General features: G+C 40.3%; 2 protein-coding genes across 9 annotated transcripts in view; one reads left to right on the forward strand and one right to left on the reverse strand.

The window, feature by feature from the left end:
- The window catches only part of BDP1 (BDP1 general transcription factor IIIB subunit), a 1,097,554-nt gene extending 1,087,565 nt beyond the window's left edge, over positions 1 to 9,989 (reverse strand). For both annotated transcript variants that reach the window (XM_069224223.1, XM_069224213.1), the window contains exons 1-2: positions 9,593 to 9,989; positions 835 to 1,423 (exon numbers count right to left, since the gene is read on the reverse strand). In XM_069224223.1, coding sequence (XP_069080324.1) covers positions 835 to 1,423; positions 9,593 to 9,804 — 801 coding nt within the window. In that variant the 5' untranslated portion in view covers positions 9,805 to 9,989. The remainder of the gene's footprint in view (positions 1 to 834; positions 1,424 to 9,592) is intronic.
- A 187-nt stretch (positions 9,990 to 10,176) lies between these two features.
- On the forward strand, positions 10,177 to 23,303 carry SERF1B (small EDRK-rich factor 1B). Of its 7 annotated transcripts, XR_011201476.1 has the most exons (5): positions 10,177 to 10,341; positions 11,202 to 11,278; positions 21,424 to 21,460; positions 22,493 to 22,527; positions 22,893 to 23,303. XR_011201476.1 is itself a non-coding variant. In XM_069224238.1 (3 exons), exons 1-3 carry the CDS (start codon positions 10,335 to 10,337, stop codon positions 22,963 to 22,965), a joined length of 189 nt encoding a protein of 62 aa, XP_069080339.1. In that variant the 5' UTR covers positions 10,177 to 10,334; the 3' UTR covers positions 22,966 to 23,303. The 7 variants fall into 7 exon arrangements, 1 of the variants encoding a protein (XP_069080339.1); XR_011201475.1 differs by lacking the exon at positions 22,493 to 22,527; XR_011201480.1 differs by lacking the exons at positions 10,177 to 10,341; positions 11,202 to 11,278 and adding an exon at positions 16,344 to 16,457.
- The last annotated feature ends 322 nt before the right edge of the window (positions 23,304 to 23,625 follow it).

The following is a 23,625-nucleotide window of genomic DNA, read 5'->3' on the forward strand; positions in this document are numbered from 1 at the left end:
GAATGAACAGAAATGGTTATGTCACAAATACGTGTGTTCCTATGGATTATCTGTTATGAGTGGACCTTAATCAACTTTATTATTGTCTTGTGGCTGTTTTAAAATGAGCAAGTATGAAGCTCATAAATAAGAAGTAAGCTCTGACTGTATCCTAGTGGCAATAATGTTCAAAGTGAAGCATAAACTCGTGCAGACAACTGCCAATTTTTTTTTTTTATCCAAAAATCTTAAGTCTGTTCCCTCTGTCTGAATGTCCGTTTCCACTTACTCATGCCCCCATGTGGTGTGTCCAGCCTCTACTGGAAAGAAATTATCAGGAAAGCATTAAGTGGAGACATGGCTTTAAAATGTACAACTTAAGAAGTAAAATAATAAAAGAAGGAAACAGACATTTCATTTTATTTTAATGGTTTTTGTGAACCTCTTTTTAGCAGCCTTAGAAGGCTAGTTGTACAGTGGAAGGGTAGGAGCACATATCATGTTACAAACACAAACATTATACTTACATAGCAAGCAAGATAGGTCAGGAAATTAAACGATAACTGCTGACATAATGTGATTTGCAGGTCACAAGTTAGAAGCAAGCAAACACAAATTAGTTCTTCATTCTTCCAGCATTGGCAAACTGAGTACTATTCAAATGGGTAAATTGTGACACCTGTTATTTATTCCGCTTAGAGACTGCAACACTACTATATGAAGAACTACAGAAAAACGAATTTTTATTTTTATGTTAAATAACAAAAGACCCACCGTTTATTGTCAAACACCACACATTCTAAATGAATAATTCCGTTTACAGCCCTTAATAATGAAGGAGAAATCATCACTTACTTTTTCTTTCTTCAATTCTTTTTTTAACAGTTCCCTCAGTTTTTGAGCTTTGGCTATTCTCTCACGATCCGACTGATGCTGCACTTCCTTAGAAGCTACTTTTGAACTTGCTGCAGTTTCTTCCTGCTGGGAACCTTCCTGTGTGGGTCGTTCCTTGAGAGGAGAAGGACAGTCTTTTTGTAATGAGCCATGTTCCTTGGAGGAATTAATACTCACGTCCTTAGTAGCAGACTTTTTAAATGGCGAAAACTGTGGTATTTGAGGAACAGGAGTTTTCTTTTCAGGTAGAATAGCATGCTGCACACCAGAGGGTTTATTTATACCACGTTTTTTGGGGGAGACCGACTGGGTGTGCTTTGCAGGTTCATGAACTTCATTATCAAATAAAGTACTACTGCTTGGAGGCAATGCAGGTGGTGGACTCTGAGAGACTTTAGATACTTTTGTATCGAGCTGTAGTGTAGAAGGAAAAGAAGCTCTTGGTTTAGCTATAATGGGCACAGTTGAGATTCGTTTTCTTCTCTGCAGAATTACACTGGATGGTTTGCTTGATTCAGAAGCATTGCCTACTCCATCAATCTTACCTTCCCTGTTGGTGAAACCAAATACAGTTCAGATAGGAAAATAGTCTCTATATGAAAATACTTTGAAACGTATATTGTGCAAAATCTACAATAACAAACAAAAAATCTACCCACTGACCAAGGTCTATAAAAGGACAAAACATGATCTTTCTGCACCTATAAAAAGAAAGGTATACCACAACACTGTGTCAAATCGCTAATAATACACAAGTAGGACAATTATCTTATATGCTCTGCATACCTCATCAATTCAAAAAGCAGAGCAGGAGGCACAAGTAGTATAAAAGCACCAATCAATAAAGTCACTATTTGGTGCCCCAAAATACTACTTTACCTTCCATGGACACACATCTGTTCCAAAGTAGAATCAATTAAATCTCTAGGTCCCATTAAAGTGGACGTTTCAACAATAAATGTGTGAGCAATGAATAGCCAACAGTACAAAATTAAATTACCACAATACTGGAGGAAAGAGCAGTGAATTAATCAAAGTGTAAGGTGGTCATGAGTGTGAAAAGTAATTCGAAACAAAAGACTGAAGGACACAAAGTGATGCGTACACAAAAAGAAGAAGTTGTGATTCAGGTGTGGATTTCCTTTTCCACACAAAGGTAAATGTCCCCCCTTCGGTCAGACATGCAAAGGCTGTGGAAAAGAGAACCATTTTCTGGCAATGCGCAGAGCAAAGACAAAGATAAGTGCATCACGGCGCAAAGACAAAATGCCTGCCAGTACATTCCAGAAGCAATGTTTGAATCACGCCCACAAGGCCAAGCGGCAACATCGGGTGTGACATATAGATACTAAGCAAAGTTGATTGTCACCTGTTTTGCTTCACTAAGGACCGAGATGAAACACACAGACACACACAAAGGAATTTCTGGTATACAACTCTTAGTCTAAGAATTACATTTATTAAACCACTCCGTGTAGCTTGCACAGAAAGGTCAAAAGTGTACAACTGAAAGAGCATGTTTAAAAATGGTCAGAGAAATAAAAACATGCACAAAGAATAATCTGCTTCAATCTATAAACAGTAAATATAGGCACAATGCAAAGCAAATAACAATAATCAAAAAATGCATCAGCATGGGGCACAGCTGAATTTGCTTCATCTCTTCTGCCAGCAACAGGCCGTTGAACCCAGTTGACTGAAGAGTGACCTGCCCTCAGGGGAATAACAGACAGCAACAACATGGTCCTGCTCGAGTTTAATCCGTTCACAGTCAATCTGGTTTCAGTCTGTTATATACCTTAAACAAGCCAGAGAGGAAAGTTCTAGAAAACCCCTCCCGCTCCATAAGTTTTTGTTAAAAAATGCTGGCTATTTCAGGTCAGTTTTGAAAGGAACACGTTGGAACTGGCCAAGATCCCAAGGTGCCTCTCCAAAACCAAACTGTTACCTGCTGTACCATAAACATCATCCTAGTATATCCTTAACTCTTTGACTCCCCCATGTTATGTCCTAGGCCCTTGATGAAAAGGAACAGGCAGACATGTAGAGTGAAAACATGAGCAAAAACACATTGCATAACATGGGCACGGAAAAATATCTGCAGCTTCTGCACTTCTAACATCTGCACCTCTAACATGGCAGTGGCTAACGCTAAGTTTAGCTAACACTAAGTTAAGCATAGAATGAAGTCAATAATTAAAATAAAGCTGGTGGTCACTAAAGTGGCCGGTGTGCTGCTAAGGCTAAGAGCAAAGTGGAGTCAGTGGTCAAACACAAATATCATTAAGTCATCTAAATCACTGTCAAATAGTTAGTCCGCCTCAAATGAAAGTTTAGAAAGTGATTGTGCCATGTCAATGTTTACTTCAGAAAAACATGCACGTCAGACTGGTCGCCTGTGAGGAGAAAGGTCAGTCAATGAAAAATAGACATGTAAAAGCAACAAAACCATACAAATACTATCCAAAGATTACATTGAAAATAAATGGATGTTCAATACAGTTCATTATAAATATTGATGCATTGATAAATATAATAATGCATGAAGAAAAGTACAATGAACTGTCTCCATTACTGCCACTCACGCCATCAAAGACCAAAGTGTAGATTTCGGCTGAATCGACACCCATGAAGACTTGAGGTTTGTTTATAGGGACAGTGAAATATAAGAAAACAAAAGTACAAGCACTGATTTATGTGCTTCAGGGTACAATGACAAGTGCCTGCTTGCTCAGTTTCTACACAGGTACTGATATGGGACTGATTTTGGTGAATAAGAACATGAATGCTCATCATGAAATATTAGGTCAATTCACTTCATTGTTTCATGATTTAGGAAAGTTAAAGACTATAAAAGTAAAGATGCATATAAATGAGGATGTCTGTCCTGTTGCTCAGAGACATAGATGAGTTCCTTTTCATTTACAAGAAGATGTTGAAAGAGAACTTGAATCATTACTTAAGTACATTATTGAATGTTCAACTGGTCTTACGCCACGGGTTTCTCCCATAGTAGAACTGCCTAAAAAAGACCATGAACGACATCCCGGACCACACATTGCTGACATGATAACACAATTGAATGGTTTCAAAGTCTTTTTTCAATAAAATTTGAATAAAGGTTATTATCAGTTAGAACCTGAACAAAGCGGCATCTATATTACAATCTTTGCCACACATGTTGGTCTGTTTAGATACAAGAGACTTAGTTCTGGTGTGTTATCGGTTGCAGACCTTTTATAAGATGTTACACAAGGCATCATACAACCACTTGTGAATGCATTTAATTATAGTGATGACATATTCATTTTTTGAGCTACACAGGAGAACAATAGAGCCCTCACATAGGTATATCAATTACTCAATGATACAGGATTGACCTTAAAAGCTGAAAAATTAGAGTTCAACAAGACAAAACTGAAATACTTTGGTCATATCTTTTTTGATGGATGGATGACGCCTGATTCTGCAAAAGTACAAGCTTGGACAAATGCTAAACACCCAAAGATGTTTCAATTATCCTGCAAAAGTACAAGCTTTGACAAATACTTAACACACGCAAGATGTTTCAATGGTATGTTATTTTCTTGGAATGGCCAGTTAGCCACTCTTAGCGCTCAATTACGAAAGTTAATGAAGAAAAATGTTTTTTTTAATATGGTTACAAGACTGTGAAGGAAGATTTAGGAGAATCAAAGACACCATTGACAATGCTACCGAAATAGAGTACTTCAAGTCAAAGCTCCATACAGAAATTGCGGTCAATGTTAGTCCGGCCGGGTTAGGTGCTTTACTTGCACAGCATGTGGACGCCCAAATGCTAGAGGACAAATTGTGGCCTTTGCTGGCAGACGTTTGTCTTAAACAGAAAGTACTTATTCACAGCCTGATAAGGAAAGTTTGGTTGTAGTATGGGCTTGTGAACACTTCCATGTATTACTGTAAAAAAAGCATTTTACACTGGTGACTAATCATCAAACTTTGCTAACCATCTTTGGAAATCCAAATGCCAAGATGCCTCTTCGAAATGAAAGATGGGGACTACAACTACAAGAATACGATTATACAACTGTGCATCGACCAGGAAAGGATCAAAATCCCACTGACTACTTTTCAAAAGCGCCTATCCAAGGTCATAGTACTGCATCCAAGACGGCTGAGTCCTACATCAATGTCATTGCCAAGTCCAGTACACCAGCTGCTGTGTCATTAGCCCAGATTATCCCTGCTACAAGTCATGACAGTGACCTGCTGAAGTTAAAGGACATAGGGACAGATGTATCAAAGGGTTTTACCCATTCTGTGTCTATTGGAAATATTTTTCATACATATGGCCCTTAATCACACATCAGTTGTGGAATAAACACAGTCAACCTTTCAGGAATGATGGTGAATATCAAAAATACAAAAATGTTAAAGATGAATTGTCCATAACTCTGTAAGGAGTTATACTGCGAGGATCCTGATTCTGGAGAGCCTACAGCAAACGTGATTCAAGTGGCTCACAAAGTACACTGTGGTATTGTTTCTATAAGGAGAGCTCTCTGTGACTGTGTTTGGTTTCCATACTTAGACGAAAGATTTAAAAAAGAAACTCAAGGCCTATCACATATGCCATTGCGTGTCAACCAAAGTTACTCAATGTACTCTTAACATGTTAGCACTCCCTAAACATGACTGGGAGAGACTAGCCATTGATTTATTTTAGTCCACTTGATAATGGCAGCATTTAATGGTGATTGTAGATGAACAGTGACATTTTCTTTGCAACATGGAGAAACCAGCCGTTGTAAAGTCTAACAATTGTCCACCCTTCAACAGTAAAGACTTTCTGGGGCATCTGAACATAAAGCATCAGAAGATCACATCCATTATGGCCAGAGGCCAATGGACTTGTTGAGCATTTTAGGAGTACGCTAAAGAAAGTAGTGAAGTGTGCAACTCCTGAGAAGCTTGGTTTAAAGACAGTACTAAAAACTCTACAAGCTTATTGTTTGACAGCTCACTCTACTACAGATTAAAGTCCTATGACTTTGATGTTCAGGAGATCAATGGCAACCAAATTACCTCAATGGACTTAAGAAAGAGATAGAAGTGAAAACACGAGTTGCACAAGTGACTTGGTTCACAATGGAAAATTAAAGTGTATGCAGACAAGAGGCGACATGCAAAAGACCTCTCATTCAGACAAAAAACAGTTGGTGATCGCTCAACAGTTATGCAAAAGAAAATTTGATGCCTCTTACGATGCTGAGCCTTTCCAAGTAGTGTCTACTAAAGGATACACGGTGACTATCCAGCGCCCTGGGAAGTCTATTACCAGAGACTCTTCCCACTTCAGGCATCTATTTCATCGGTCTTCAGCTTGAGATGGTGACAGAAAGACTGATTCTGCCAACACAGTAACTGTTGCTGATTCCTAACCATCTTTAACGATTTTCAACATTGACCATGACAGGTTACAGCTTCCAGAAACCAGATCGGGTCGACTGATCAAAGCGCCAAGAAGATTAATTGAAGAGATATAATTGTGCAATGTACATAAGTAGAGACTTGTGTATGCCCAATGATTTGCTGAATTTTTTTTATTTTTTCATTTAACAGAGGGGAAGATGCAGTGTCTTCCATGATTTAGAACGGAACCTTCCGGGCTCCTCAAGGACACTGTAGGAGTATGAATAGAATGTAATGAAAACTTGGTTTAGAATATTAGAGTTCACAGGTACACACAGAGGAATAAAGATGTGTGATTTACAGCTTAGTGTGTGGTGTAGTCATTCAGCAGGTATAAGGCTGGGGAGGATGCTACCCACTGGACCAAGCCCTGTGGCAGTAGTTGGTAACAGGGCTGTATGTGTGGTTATGGTGACCACCTGTCCATAAATTACAAAAACGGTCCATAATTTGAGCCTGATGTCCATTGTCCGTTATTGGTCTGATAACGGACAACATTTATTCGTAATTTCAGCATTGTATTTTGGGGTTTTTGTTTTATAGCTTTGGGATATTATGGAGCTACCAGCTACAGCATGCAATTTTAACCTGGTCAGAACCAACATCTGAACTGACTTCAAGTGAAGCCTCAAACGTTATTGAGCACTGAAAGGAACAGAGGGGTATTCTTAAATCACACAATAATATTGTAGCGCACTTGAAAAGCTCAAGCCTGTCGCTTGTACGTCTTTTTCCCGGCTTTAATTATTATGCACTTCCTATGTAATATCTTGTTTTTTACTATATTCCTCTTATATAGTATGGCACTAAAATGTTTACTTACATAGCAGATTTTCATTGACTTGAGCATTTGTAAAGTTTCTATCTATGTCTGAGGTGGATAGGTGTTGGGATTATTAAATGCATGGGTAAACAGAAGGATAGATGGATAAGAAGGTGAATCGATGAATGGATGGAAAGTGTGGGCATGAACGGGAATGGTGTAAATCGGAGAATGGCTGATTTGATGGATGCATTGGCAGGAACAATGGAAAAAGCAATGTATTGATGGACCAGTGCACTGATGGGTGTATGAGTAGATAGATGAATGGGTGAAAATGGGTTCCTGTGTGAATGGAAGGCTTGATGGACGGATGGTTGAATTTATGGATGGATAGGAGAGGACAGGTGCTTGGACGAATGGATGCATCAATATAGGTAAATAGAAGAATCTTGGTGGGTGGATGGATGGGTAAAAGGATAGGTACGTGGATGAATGGATGGATGGGTGATTGAATGATTAACAGATCAAGGTGGATGGATGGATCTTGCTGGATTGCTCTGTGCCATAATGAATAGATTGATGGAAGATGGGTGCTTGAATGGATTGGTGATGACTGCTTGGACAGATGACCTGTGTAAATTAATGTAGATTGGTGGTCGGATTGATGGATGGACAGATGGCTGGGGGGGATGGATCTTGGTGAGTGCATAGATGGATAAACAGTAGGGTGGATTAATGGGTGCTTGGATGACCGATAGATCATGCTTGATGGATTGATCTTGGTGGGTGGATGGATCTTGCAGGGTGCATGCATGGTTAGACGGATGGGCAATGGGTGCTTGGATGAATGGATGGATTTTAGTAGGAGCATGAATGAAGTTACAGACGAATGGATGGGTGGATGAATCCTTGGGTTGATGGAACAACCTAGGTGGAGGGGTGGATCTTGGTGGGTGAATAGATTTATCTTGCTTTGTAGAGTGGTTGGACAGATCAATTAATGGATGGACGACTGGTGCTTGGGTGGATTGACAGATGGATGCACAAATTGGCACTTGGGTGGATAGATCTGGGTAAATGGATGGATGGAAGGTTCTTGATTGATGTATGGATGGATATACTAAAGGATGGATGTGTCAGTACTTGGATGATGGATCGTTCAGGGTGGATAAATGTATCTTGTTGGGTCCATGGCTGGCTAGATAAATGAATGGATGGACAATGGGTGCTTGGGTGGATGGATGACCTGTGTGGATACATAGACGAACAAATGGATAGATCGATGTTGGATGAAAAGATTGATATACAGAAAGATGGAGGAGTAGGTGATTGAATAGATTTGCATGAGGGACTATTTTACTTCTGAAGGGTATACACTGTTAAAAACATATTTATCTCATCTATGCACTGTCTACACAACGTAATTTTATTTGAATTGTTTTGTACTGCAGCAGGCATTTTATTGCTTTTGTCAGCACTCAATTGCGCAAGCCAAATCTGTTGGCTATACCAGTGCTTGTACGAGACCTTGGAGCTACCACCCGAGACAGAGTCTCGGCTAACGAACGTGGAGGTACAGCAAATGGCATGTAAGGGAGTTTGACTGAAACTCTGCACTAGTTTTGTCAGAAACAATCACAATGAAATACACACACTGGCACATATGCGTTATCATCCTCAAATTTGATCTAAACACTGACTCAATATTTCACTATCTCACTACCTCTAGTGGTAGGAGTACAAAACGCATGTGATCTGGAAATCCACATTCATCAACACAGCACTGCTTCAGGTACTATCATATGATGTAATGAGCAGAATAATGTGGCGACTGTCTCTTGCGTCGGCTGTGAAATTCCGATTAGTGTGCATATGTTTGCTAGTTTTTTATCTTTAAAGAAGGCCAATTACATTGGAATGTCTGCTCTATACCGTTATATGTTATACAAACCAAAGAACATAGTCTGACCTATTCTCATGTCAGCTGTCTATTTACTTACTCTTACATTATTGCTTGATATACTCTGACGTGTCCATAAAATTGACCTTTTTTCCTGAATTTTTCTCCTGATTTTTGACAGCTTGTCCTGAATTTTTAGTCATTGTCCAGGAATTTGCCTTAATGTCAGGTGGTCACCATGTGAGTGGTAAACGGGTAAACTTACCATTTGTGTTTCAACTATTACTATTACTATTTAACTGCTTTTGAAAGCCGTAACAGTTCATTTTCTAAACGAGTCTCTCAAAAATTGCCTTGAGAAAAGTTGTACTGCTCTGACCTTATTGGAATTGAATCCAGTATGTTGATAGGTAGGCGTGTGCCTTGTTGTTTACTAAACCCTGGCTGGGGTTGTGCACAGATACTGCAGTGTCAGGCTCGGGGGAACGGCAAAGTGCGATATTGCAGAGCTCCGTGTGTGTATACCAAGTTCTTTGGTGGAATGGCCACTACGCCTGGAATCCAGGCTCTCCACCATGCTCTTGTACAGCAGCTCCACTCACCTTTGGACATTTGGGCTGCTGCTAGCCTCCTCAATGGGCTGCTGCTGGCTGTCGCAGGGTGGACTCTCATTTTCATGTGCTGGAGGTGGACACGGGGTGCTCTGGGCGGGAGCTGACTGAGGAGCAACAGAGTCGACAGGCACAGGGCCACCTCTACATCCTGCGGGAACTTTAACGTTGGGTTTAACACTGAGCCTGGACCTGCGGAACATCTCAACTGGCAAACAACGAGCATGAGGCACATCGAGCGACTGCCGCTCTAGCCTTCTTTAACAGGCTGCTCCCTGCCACCAGAATCAACAAACCAGAGAAAGTCCATGACAGTCTGTGTCACGTGGGAAAACTGCGGCGCGCTATAACTACGTCATCGTGCGTCGCATGCTTGAGTCTCAGAAGCCGATTGGGAAAAGTTAAAGCACGCCCACGATACTGAATAACATTTCGAGCTGCAGGGAAATTATATATAATAAGGAAAAAACAATTTTCTGAACGTAGACGCTGCACTAAATATGTTCCGATGTGGGCAAATGTCTACAGAGAAAGTGGTGTTGTTGGAGGACGTTCGGGCTTCTGCAGGTGATTTGTGTAGAGGGGCGGCAGTGACGTCACTGAGCCTGGGCGGGGCTTCCGCCGTCTCTGGAACTTTCTAGTCGGCTCGCGCTTCGCTGCAGAGAGCGTCTCGTTGCGGCGGCAACGGGTGTGCGCCACTGCTTGTGCTAAGGAGGGTCCGCGGAGGACAGCCATGGCCCGTGAGTATTGCTGGGGGCGCTTGATCGTGTTAGCGACGCTCGCCCTGTGACAGTGTCGATGTTTTCCTCTGGCCCATGCTACTCGATCCAAGCTCTACTTCTCTAGTTCTTTTACGTTGTTTGCATTAGAAGGTTACCGTAGGGCTTAAGGATGCGTCTGATATTTTTACTCTTGGTCGCTGGCAATCTAACTTACAAATATGCGTCACTCTTACAGGGGTGTGGAACCTGCAGCCCGACACCCAAGACATAGTGTTTGTGTTGAGAGGCAACACGTTTTCATGTTTATTTTGTCCTTGGGGCAAGTAGGCCCTTCCCTTTGCAGCACAAACCCTTTGGCTACCAGTTAACAGTACCAGATTTTGGATCAGTGAAGGGCATTGCCTGCGCTTAAGGTAATATTTGTGTCCGTATGTTAATGCTGTTAGAACCTGTGCTTATGGTTCATTAACTCAAATCCTTTATTATTAGGGTGAGCACTCTAAACAATATTGTAAGCTTGTACTGCACTGTCTGGCAATCATACCAGCATAAAAAATATGTATACACGTTTGCAAAATATAATATGAGGCAACATATATTGCTCTCAGAATGTTCTGTGAATATGTGCAAAAGCTTGAACTAATTAAGGGCCCACGTCATAAGTGCACCCATGGTGTATGCCCTTGCATTAGTGCAGATTTACAGATTTCATGAATTCACAGTAAGTTACAGAAGTAGGCCTGGAAATCGTGTTCCTGGAAAATATGTGTGAACTCCATTTTAGCATGAACGGGTATGCATGTATAGATCTGTTCATGGAAAATCTATTGAGCTTTTACAAGTTCGCTTTCTCTCCAACCATTTTTTCCCTACTGTAGAAGAAGTTTTACTTGTGCCCTCGTCAGGAGTACATTTCCAACCATTCTCAGTATAGGAAACGATTAGAAAAGAGTTGGTGAGTACCCATAAAACAAGCAATTTATTGGTTTCCACAGACTCAAGAGCGCATTCCAACCCTGGAACTTTTACTTACCACTACCTTCAGCCCGAGTATATAAATCTGCAGAAAGATGGCAAGTTGAGGGAATTACTAGAATTCAAACCTTACATTGGCATACGCCTTGACATAATCAGGGAGCCTATTATGAAAGCTCTTATATAATGAGATTGCTGCCATCATTTTTTACCACATGATGTGGTACCAAAAATATGAGTGGATTTATGAACCTGCCTCTCCCATGTACAAGTAGATATTTTTTCAAATTCCACACCCCTGCTTATTCTGATACTTTGCAAGTGAATAAGGTGCACAGTCTCATTGTGCATCCCTCTTCTTTTTTTTTTTTTTTTTTTTTTTTTAAATTACACATTGAGACCACAAATAGCAGCTTTTGTGTGTTTTAACAGCCATTGAAGCACAGTTGTTTTTATATAACCATATTACGGCGCTGTAATCGTTTGCACATTACTGCTGGTAATGTCTTTCAGAGGGTGCTCTGCAGTTCATACAAGGGAAAAATGGCTCTCTTTCCTTAATAGGCTTTTATACCGTGTTCAGTCACACATCCACATCTATCAGTTCACCCCATAGAACCCTGTTTACTCGTATTTTCTTCCACTTCTCAAAAAAACACTTTTGCATCACTGGGGTCTTTAGAATGGGTGCGGTAGGGAAGGGTGGTTGACCCTATCTTTGTTTATCTTGGGTCGACCACCGCAGCTATTAAATGTGGCAGCACAGAAAATAAACACCACTGTGCACCTTACAGCACCTTCAAATGTTTTTCAAATACCTTTCACTGCACAGCAGTATTTACTTACGGTGTTATATATATTAATATATCTCCTTCCCCACCATGGATGTAATGGTTATGTCCTGGTACCGGCCCTCGGGGGAAGCGCTAGCACAAGTGAGGTACCATTTTTATCGGGAGACTTGGGGGAACGCAGGGTGGAAGGACATTTTTGGCTCCTCAGATTCCAGAACTTTCTGTCACCAAAATGTGAGCAAAAGTGTTTTTTTTTTTTTGGGCCAAATTATGAGTTTTGCAAAGGATTCTGGGTAATGGAACCTAGTGAGAGCCCCACAAGTCACCCAATCCTGGATTCCCCTACATGTCTAGTTTTAAAAAATGCGTAGGTTTGCTGTGGTGCTGGCTGGGCTAGAGGCAAAAATCTACAGCTAGGCACTTTGCAAAAAAAAAAAACACGTCAGATTTCAATGTAAAAAATGTGATGTGGCCATGTTGCGTTTCCTGTCGTGAGCATTAGGCCTACCCACGCAAGTGAGGTACCATTTGTTTTATTGGGAGACTTGGGGGGGTGGGGGGGGGGGAGACACAGAATAACAAAACAAATGTTATAGCCCCTTGTCTTTCTCTAAATTTTTTCCTTCAAAATGTAGGACAGTGTGTTTAAAAAAAAACAAAAAAAACAGTCTATTTGAGAAATGCCCTGTAATTCACATGACTAGTATGGGTACCCCGGAATTCAGAGATGTGCAAATAACCACTGCTTCTCAACACCTTATCTTGTGCCCATTTTGGAAATACAAAGGTTTTCTTGATACCTATTTTTGACTCTTTATATTTCAGCAAATGAATTGCTGTAAACCCGGTATAGAATGAAAACCCATTGCAGGGTGCAGCTCATTTATTGGCTCTGGGTATCTATGGTTCTTGATGAACCTACAAGCCCCATATATCCCCGCAACCAGAAAAGTCCAGCAGATCTAACGGAATAGTGCTTTAAAAATCTGACACCGCAGGAAAAGTCACAGAGTAAAACATAGCGAAAAAGTGCTTGCTTTTTTTTTTTAACTCAATTTCAATATTTGTTTATTTCAGCCGTTATTTTCTGTAGGAAACCCTTGTAGGATTTTACACACATTACCCCTTGCTGAATTCAGAATTCCTTCTACTTTTCAGAAATATTTAGGTTTTTGGGATCCAGCATTGGTTTCACACCCATTTCTGTTACTAACTGGAAGGAGGCTGAAAGCACAAAAAATAGTAAAAAATGGGCTATGTCACAGTAAAATGCAAAAATTGTGTTGAAAAATGGGGTTTTCTGATTGAAGCCTACCTGTTCCTGAAAGATGGGAAGATGGTGATTTTAGCACCGCAAACCCTTTGTTGATGCCATTTTCAGGGGAAAATCACAAGCCTTCTTCTGCAGCCAATCTCCCCCCCCCCCCCCCCCCCCCCCCCCTGTTTTTTATTTTTAATGAAATGTTTGGTGTATTTTGGTTCATTTCTTGGTCTCCTTCAGTAGAACCCACAATGTCTGGGTACCTCTAGGATGTTGGGGGGAGGAAAAAGACTCAAATATCTCTTGTTGATATGTGCCGTTGGTCCTAGGAAAGTCTTGTTTTTGTTAGTCGTAGTTTTGCACGATGTGACACTGTTAGCATGTCCCTTTTGTCATGTAGAATGATTTCCTGAAACTGCTGTGCACTAAAAAAAAATGTGCCCAATTGGTTGCACCACCTAACCCTGACCAAACTATAGCAGAGAAGGATTTTTTTTATTTCAAAAGAAGATGGTCTTACTTTTTAGGCCTGAACATTTGTGTCACAGAATATGTATTTGTTATTGGTTTGCTGTCAGCCAATGCAGGACTGTTAAAATGGAATCAAACAATCAACTTTTAGGCCATTCACTTGGGATTAACTCTAACATGTTTTGTTCTGCTTGATGTGGTTAACTAGTTTTAAGTAGCCGCCAAGGATGAAGGGAGGTACAATGCCTTAAAACAAGCAGTGACATACTGGAGTGGTGAAAACACTTCATAAAACAAGCACTTAACAGTGAAAATAGTGCTACTGTGAGGCAAGAGACCTGGGGCCATATGTACGAACACATTTTCCCATAGACACAGAATGGGTAAACCGGTTTGCTACGTCTGGCCCTAAATTCAGTAGTAGTCACTAGCCTCTGACTCCTTGATGGCAGTATTGTTTCTTTAACCTGGGAGTTCGTGACCCGTAATTTTCTCTGACCTGGGTTTGCTGGTAGCCAATATACTGAAGGTAATATTGACATGTCCTGTATTTTTTCATGCGTCGCTGTGTCAGATTTCACTATACATGTCTCTTGGGGTGCCTTTTTTATTTTGCTTAATGTGATATGCATTTTTAATGTGATTGGCTACTGTTGTGCCGTTCTAAGGCAGGGGTGTGAAAGTCCTATGACCTGACTCCCAGAACATATTGTTTGGGGTCAAGGACAACAAGCTTTCATGTTTATTTTGCCCTTGGGGCATGTAGGCCCAGCCCCCTGTAGCACAAACCCTGTGGCTGCCAGTTCACAGTACCACATAATGGGTCAGGAAATGGTGTTGTCTGCAATTAAGGTAATATTTGTGTCCATAAGATAATTCTGTTCAGTCTTGTATTTATGGCTCATTAATGCAAAGTCTTTATAATGAGGAGGGCCAGCATTTGGAGAAAATATTGTACTCTGGGACTGCATTGCTGACAGTGGTTCCTGTATAAAAATGTCTACACGTATTTGCAAAGCTTAATAATACAAGATTTTGTATAATGCTTCCAGCATAATCTCTGGTTTGATAAGAATATTTGCAGACGCTTGAAAGCAAGATTGGTTATTCTTTGCTTTCAACATAAAATGTTCACAAACAATGCAACTAGGAAAAAAGTTTTGCTAAACTTGGTGCTCGAAAAATCTACTCGGCCACTCGTTATGAGTTTGAGCTGTTAGAGCTATTTTTAGAACCTACTCGCCCCTTCTGGCAAGTGGACAAAGAACATGTGCGCTGTTCACACAGAAACTGAATTAGCAATTGAGATGCCCTTAAATCTTATTCTTGTCACATTGTCTTTGTTCAGAGACACAGGTTTAAAGTCAGTTTGTTTTCTTTCAATGCAAATACTTCTCCTTGTGACTGCAGAGTTCAAGGATTTTGTAAGGTGAACTGTTTGACCTGTGTGAAATGAAAGGTTGTGGGTATCCGGTCTTTCCTAACACACGTTTATATAACTTAAGTCAACGTAAACATTTCAAAATATATATATATATATATATATATATATATATTTTTTTTTAAACTTGTGTAATAAAAAAAAATGTAACCGGGAAAAAGTCCTGCAGAGCTGTGGGCTTTCTGACAGATCAGCTGTGTCTGTCTATGGCTCAGAGTGCTGCACTATTTATTTTTTCTTTTCCCTCTCAACACCTACTGCCGACTGGATGAAGAAGCCTCAGCCAGTGTGTCTAGGGGAGTTATTGAAAACCAAAAAACTATACATGAACAAGCATTGGCCATGCCAACCGGTCTCGCCGTTGGCTTAGGCAGTGATTTGTTGCCAACCTGTACAGCAGGGCCACAAAAAATAATTTTTAAAATGCTTTGACACAGCCAGCACACTTTTTAAAAGAACATATATTTTTAGCTGTGTGTTTCCCTGTGTTCTCTTGCCAGACCTTTTTCAAACACACTTGCACGTCCTTCTTTCCCCGTTTTCCTACTTCTGTGTTGCTTCGTGCTACCAGCAGTTGGGGAGTCGTTTGCGAGTGGTGGCAACATTGAAACCTATATACAAGGAGGTAGGGGAAGCACATGGACAAGAAAGGTGCTGGGGAGGTTGGGCTGAGGGTAAGGAAGGAGCTCAATGACAATGGAAGAGAGGTAGGAAAAGCACACGGATAATAAAGAATGAGCAGTGTGGGCTTTGAGAAGCAGACGTATATCAAAGAATGGGTGGGAGGGGCTTGGGGACACAGATGGACTAGAGACAGTGGGCGGTAGAGGAAAATTTGAGGAATAAAGGCAAGCAGAACATATTGGAGACAGCTGAAAAATACGTTCCCTTGTAGACTGCTTCAAAAGAAAGTAGCGCCTAAGTGAGCATTGAAGGACACAGTAATGTGTCCTTGTTCCTTACTCGTGCATTTATAAGCATATCTTTTGCCTTGTATGTCTTACTTGCACAGTGCCACTTCGAAAACAGTTGTTTAGTAGCTTAACTTGTAGTTTGGCTTATTTGTTATCCAAATTTTTGTCGGTGGAAACCAGCGTGAACTCGCCAGACAAAAAAACTTGAAGAAAACCCAGGAGATCAACAAAGGGAAAAGGAAAGACGATAATTTGTCTGCTGTTCAACAAAAGCAGAGGTATCTAACATGAAGGGTTTAAAGGAAGGATTTAATGGCTGTGTTGGGATTGATCCTGAAACATTTGTTATGTGTCAGAAAACTGGAAGGCATGGTTTGGAGTCCATAGTTAACTGTCTTTTTGCAAATCTGTCTACTCTGTGATAAAGCTGGGTAGTTAAGGCTTTTTCTTCATTGTCATAAATAAGCCTGCACTATAGTGAAATCCTGAAAGATTTAACAAGAGTTAAAATAGCTTAAACGTTTTTACTTTTTCTCAATTGAACATTTGTAGATTTTCTTTCATTTAAAAAAGCACACCAGAAATGGAGTCAGTGGGATAACACTAATGGGTTTGAAACTTGTTACATAGAAATAGCCTCAGCTCTGCCTTACCAGGAGAGCAAGCAGCTATGCTCAGCGGGGGGAAGAGTCTGTACCTACTTAGCCACAGCCATGGAGATCACAAGCACAACTGCAAAAAGATATGACAAGCTTTAATTCTGAAGGCTAAACAACCAACACCACCAAAATAACTGGACAAAGAAAGTAACTCACTAGAAAAGGAAATTAGTTTGCCAGAAGCCACTCATGGAGATGTACCCCATCCTGTCCCCTCTATACCAACATTGCTCAAAGCTAATTTATAGTTAAACATTCTGATCCCAATAGATCATTTTGGGGGGGGAGAGTGCTGCTTTCATGTGTCGGTTTGTTTCTATTTTGCACCTGATGAATATTTCCATACAGTAGGCCCCAGTTCAGCTATGTCAAGATATGATTTGGTCACATTTACATCCCTTTTCCAAGAAAAGGAAGAATTATTGGAAAATGTACTAGTCTACCCTCCTCTTTGAAAGCTAGAATCCAAAGAAGTCTTATATTTTTGTACAAGGGTCTGTTTTTTTTTTTTTTTTTTTTTTTTTTTTTTTATGTCCACTGCAGAAGTGTACTGGATTGTAGATTTTGTATAGCGTTTCTGTACTTCTGTTGATGCGTCTGCCGGCAGCATGATTTTCCTTAGACCCCAACGTTTTGCAGTGTTAGGTTTCGCTTGCGCTGTGTTCACTTTTGCACCGTGCTTGTATAGGCTTTTAATAATAAAATACAAAATCTTAAAAGGGGCTTAGAACATGCCCTTTACTTATCTGAACTTACCATTTGTTTAGTCCAACGTCACTCAAACTCACTTGCCTCTTATTTGCCAGCACATATTCTGCTTTCACTTCCTGCTCTGCTTCTGCGGTCGTGTGGAGCTTGGACAAAGTAAACCTTCCAGTTTTTGTTCCTTGTCTACTGGCCAGTGTCCATTCTGCTGGCTACTCTCTAGCAAGGTACCTTTTTAAAATCGGTACAGAGCAAGCACTCCATAAGGGAGCATGTGTTTGTCATCAGGGCTAACATGGCTATATGCCTGTTTAAGTTTCCCCAGCACAGTGCGTGCTTCTTTGAAAGTACTCTTCGTGTTCTGTGATCGCAGCCCTGTCCCTTTTGCTGGCCAGGGTGGGAGGTTACATAGTTTCAAGAAGAGTAACGGATACAGTTCCAACCTTCGGTCATTGTTGTAACTGCACAAAGAAGCTTGTTGAAAAGGACCAGTTTGCAGCATGTGCTATGTCACTGTGGTAAGAAAAAAATAGTTAGAATCTCCCAGGTGGTTTCCTAATGGAAATTAACGACCTGAACCTACTAGATAATACTGGATGCCATCATTTGAATAAAATCAAACTGGATTATCCTTCCTGCCGAAAGTGGTAACTCTTTCATGTAGGCCAGTTCATCACCATGCCTACCTTTTACGCTCCTCAATCCCCTAAAGAGGAGCAACTCCATCGGCTGGACCCAAAAGGAGCTTTGTCTTTTGTCTTGACTGCACAAATAATCTGGGTGGATGATCAAATTTTTGTGGGGTGAGTCGTAGCCGAAACGGACTATCTCTTGATGAATAATGCTCTGAATCAAAATCTGCTACTCGCTGGCCAAAAACAAGCTCAGTGAAGGTTTACAAGCTCATTCCACCAGAGCCGTGGCTGCGACCTCTGCGTTGGTTTGCAGATTACCTGTCCTGGATATCTGTCAGGCAGCAACCTAGGCTTCTCTGCACATGTTTACAAAGCCTGGCTAGTCCAGTCTGGCAAGACAGACATCTGGCCACTGGTTCTACAGGACTTTCTAGTTTAATTTGTGTCACAGCCCCACCTCTGGGGAGGTATTGCTTGGGTATCTGTCCAAAGGTAAGGAATACCCCCCAGTAATTCTTTCTCTCTCTAATGACCTGCGTTTTCTTGTCTCGTGCTCCACGTATCTAATCCTTGATCCTCACGCTTTCTTTCCCTACATAACTAATGCTCCATAGCCAACAGTTATTACTAGAAAGACATGCATCTTTCTTTCTGCCGGACCCTGTCTTCCTCCCTATCTCTTCCACATGTCTCACTTGCATTCCAGACATCAGCCCTTTCCACAGTGCCTCTTGTATTCCCTACCACACTGTCTTGCTCATCAACTCGGGTCATCCATCCTAATTCCTGGCTTTTGTTCTCTACCCTTATCTCTTGCTCTCTATCCTATCTTTTGATCTCTAGCTCTTCCCTTTCCCAAACACTCATATCCCCCTGTCGCCTGCTTTCTACCCCAGCCTCTTGCTCCCTACCCCACTCCTGCTTTCTCTTGCTTCTTGCCAACCTGACTCTTGGCACCTACTAGCTCTCCTTCTCTGCCCTTCTGTCTTTTGTTACCTACATCCGTCTCTTGCCCAGTACCCTTTTCTCTTGCTCCCTATTCTACTCCTGTCTCTTACACTCTGCCTCCCACACTCCTGGTACTCCAAACCCGTCTCTTGCTCCCATGCATCTTTCTTGATCCCTTCTGTCTCATTCCACTCCCCTATGTCTCTTATTGGCCTCCCATCTGAAATTGACAAAGCCAAAAGATATTACATGGGCGAAACCTATTGGCTTTGCCAGTGCTAGTTGTTAGCATGTGTTACAATAATGTGTCTATCATACAACATTTTTAGAGTTGGTATACCAATTTTGTGCAGTATCAAAGAATGGAAAAGATCTCTTCTCTACTGGGCTCCTTGGTGCTTTGTATCTTTACACTGGTGATCACCCAATTAAGTTTGTGATACCATTTGGTTTGGAAACAAAAGATGTGCATAAAGTTCATCAAAAAGCAAACACACTTTTCTAGGAGTTCTGATGGCACCCCCCAGCAACAAATAAAGTTGACTCTGCACCACATTATCTCTGTAGTAGATATTTGTACTAACTGGCCTCGAAAAATCATAAAAAATGTTACTAGACCTGCAGGTCTAGTAACTTAAATTAGCTACTCGACCTAACTGTAAATGCTCTTGACCCCTAAACTGGTTTCATATTATATTATTATCTTCAGATTTTAGCCCCAAGAAAGTTGTTAATAGTTCAAACAGATCCAAAGTTATTAAATATGTGACCTGTCTTTCCGCGCAGTGAAATGCCCTTTGAAAAACTGGACTGGTCACCTTTCTGTTGCTTATTGCTATATTTGGGTGTTAGAGTGGTACGTATGATGTGCACGCAATGCCCAGTTGTTAGCAAGTTGAAAAATGACAAAATAATGAAGTAATATTACAAAATGTGGTGCATTATGTCACATAATTTGTCTTTTCTTGCCGCATAATTTACTTAAGACTGACATAATTTGGACCTCTACTGCTGCATAATGGCCCTGCTCTCAGTTCATTACTAGCACTTTCATTGGGCCCAGGGCAAGCCTTTCTCTAATCATGGTTCAAAGCTATCATTTTAAATGAATATGTAACTGGAGAATGAAGCGGTGGCGTACTGTCATTTCCAATAGTCACATTTTACATTGAAAAAGCCACAAAATTCCCAAGTGACATGCAGCTTAACTGATAAAACTATATAGTGTACAAACAGGTGGAAATCAAGTTTCTGCAAATATTTTTCAATTGGCCATCGCCAAGTAAAGTGTTCTGATTTGTTTTGCTGCTATTTAAATCTTTGCATCACACTGTTGAATTACAAAAAAAGTACATGTGGAATTTGAACTCCTGATATATTTTGACATATTTGCACTGTTCATTTGCAAGCTATTTAAATGTTATAAAAAAAACTGATATCCTAAAGACTTTAGTTTTACAATGACTGTCAGAAAGCTCACTTTATAAAATCGTCTAACTGTAGTAAGAGTAAAAAAAAAAAATGTAAACACCATTTTTCAGGATAAGACAATCAGCACTTAGTAAAAAGACAAACTGACATTGGACCTCTGTCCTTGAACAGTCGAGAAATGCGTCAAGATAAAACTAGATTTACAGGCATCTTTTATTGCTCATTCTTTTCTGAATGAACAGAACACCTGTTCCTTTCCAGCTAAAGTTCATTCACCTCACCAGCAGGTCCTAAAAATAGTTCGACCGGATAAAATCACACTCGCCATAGCAAGTGGTTTTTTTCGAGACCTGACTAAACATAACCTGCTGATTTACCCCTGTCTGTTACTATTTAGACCGTAGCGTCCAAAATAGGTCCAGGATAGCCTCAAGCTAAGCTTACATACATTGATTTTTATATAGTAAGAGAGTTTAAAATTAGTGAGGATCCATAACTGAAAGAGCAAACCATAGTTATTAGGCTAGTATATCCTTCCCATTCATACCTTAGTTAGTCCATATTGTGTGTGTGTGTATGGGGGGAGTGGTCGGTGTTGGTCACTTGGCTGGTGGAGGTGGGCCCTTTGTACAAAGCAGGTCTCCATACTCTGGGAGATGTATAGTGTAACGAAGTAGATTAAGAAAAATGTTGGGGGTGGAGGGATCAGGTTTGCAGTCTCAGCTTACTCACTAGAGAGTTATTAACATGTAAGTAACTTCACTTTGTTGGTGTACGTTACCTATTTGCATGCGAAAGTATAGCACAGGCTATGATTCTGACTTTATTTTGTGTTTTTTTTTGTAACCCAAACTTTGTCTCATCAGGTGATTGCATACATTATACATGATGAAAACAGCAAAGGTATTTGCAACATTTTTACACAATGCATCAAATGTTCATACATTTAAAATCTTGGCAAAGCTATTTCCTTATCTGCTTTTGTAATATACTCCCAAACTACAAATCCATAACTCACATTGCAGTAGAATGCAATGTTAATGTTACACGTGTATGTCTTGTTGTGAAATGTTAACATTGAAGTATCTTTAGAGGCCTTATGTCCACTGAAAAGCCATGTGTCTTTTGATATATCTTTTACTTTGATATATAAAATTGTATCCATGTTTTTTTATTTGTACTACAGTTCGTTAGTTATAATTAAGATAAATGCTTTCGATCACCTCACTTTCTATGGTAAAGCAAAAAGACTTTGAGAGCACTAGATGTATGGAAAAATGGCTTTCCTTTCTGGGTGACTTAAGCAGTCATCAGCTTGGAGCTCTGCAGTCAGTTATTTCTGTGCGTTTGCCATTTTAACTAGCGGGTTGGCTGGTTTTCATTTGTGGACTTTTGGTTATTGTTTGTTGGGAATCCCGTTTCTACATATACGTTTGGCTGCATTGCAGTAATATTGGTGGCAGCTGAATGGAGCCGGCTGGCTAGCACCATGCGTTTAATGGGGTATGTGTGATAGCTGCTGGTAGCTAATGGCTGAAGCCTCGTGCTGGGATTCGTAGTTACTGGCTGGTCAGAGCTGTGCTTGTATAATAACAGCAGTAGCTGGACACTGTCCTGCTGCAGTAGGATACCAGTCTTCGATGTAGCAACAAGAGCCACTAGAATGCTGCCCTCATAGTTGTAAGCCTGCAGCCTCTTCCCTCGTGGTGTCTTACTTTTGAAGAACTATAGCAAAGCGTCAAAGATAAAAATGGAGACGTCCGAAGTAAAGTAAATATTATAGCCTCCTCCCTGTAACCGATGCTGTGCTGTGTGCCAGGTAGAGAGGGCATCTGCTCATTTCGCCATTCCTTACAACCTAACATGGAACAATCAATAGGTTTAAAACAATTCTACTGGGATTTGGAGTTTTTATTTTTTATTTTTTTATTATAGATTTCAAAGCCTTCAGGATAGTAGAGGGCGAGAAGGTCGGTGCCTAAATATGTTGTTCTTAAGAGTATAAACGTAGTATTGTTTTTATAGTGCAAGTGTGGAAGTTAAATTAAGAAAAGTTAATTTATTTCAACCGGTAGTTTAGATTGTAAAAGTACGACATATATCATATCATGGATAACTTTCGTGCAGGTTTCATTTTATACATATGTATTTTAAAACTCTCTCTAGGAGTAATTCGATTTTGTTGTGTGTGTGTGTGGTTTTTTTTATTTTTTAAGGCCCAGGCAGAAGCTCTCCCATAATACCAAATGTTAATATTGTGGACTTTGTTACACGGTGCTTAAAAGTACAAATGTTGTTCCTGTGATGTTACTAATTTTGTTTATTTTGTTAACAGGGATTCTGAAATAATGCAACAAAAGCAGAAGGCTGCCAATGAAAAGAAATCCATGCAGGCCAATGCAAAATAATGCCACCTTCTGTGTAGGCGGGTTAAAAAGGCTCCATGTGCTACCTTTGGTGGAGTCTAAATAAAGGCACAAGTTAGAAGAGTAAATGCATTGGTTTTTCGACCCTCTGTTGCTAATTACTCTTAGTTTAACAAGCAATAAGAAAGCAGTATTGCTCTAGGAAAGACTTACGGTTGTTCATTATTGGCTGCTTGAACAAATGTAGTGAAATTATTTTTGCATCTTTCGATGTTTCTACATCTTAACAAGGTATTTATTTGTTTTTAAAACTCATTCCATTGTAATAAATGTTCAATGTAAAGTTCATGAATTTATTTTAAAATAAAATTGTATTTGGATTTTTATCTTTTCATGTTCTAAAAGCATGCATGTGGGAATGGTGCTTCCACGTTACGCATTTTGGATGTTGTCAACTTGTGCTTTATGTACATATTTTCAGGTGGTAAACGTGGCCTATTTTGTAATGTTGGCCCTTGATTTGAAAGAGTGACTTCTGCTCTCAGTATGTAGGCTTTGGGAGACTGGTGGTGTTGGTTTCAGTGTGTTTATGCTGAAGAGGCGTGCCTTCTTACCTGTAGCAGGGTAAGATGAATAACGGCCTCCCTTTATAAATGTTTATCTGAACTATAATCCTTTACATGATGTGTAGCATGTATGAAT

The sequence above is a fragment of the Pleurodeles waltl genome, chromosome 1_1 (genome assembly GCF_031143425.1).
Source record: "Pleurodeles waltl isolate 20211129_DDA chromosome 1_1, aPleWal1.hap1.20221129, whole genome shotgun sequence".
NCBI lineage: Eukaryota > Metazoa > Chordata > Amphibia > Caudata > Salamandridae > Pleurodeles > Pleurodeles waltl.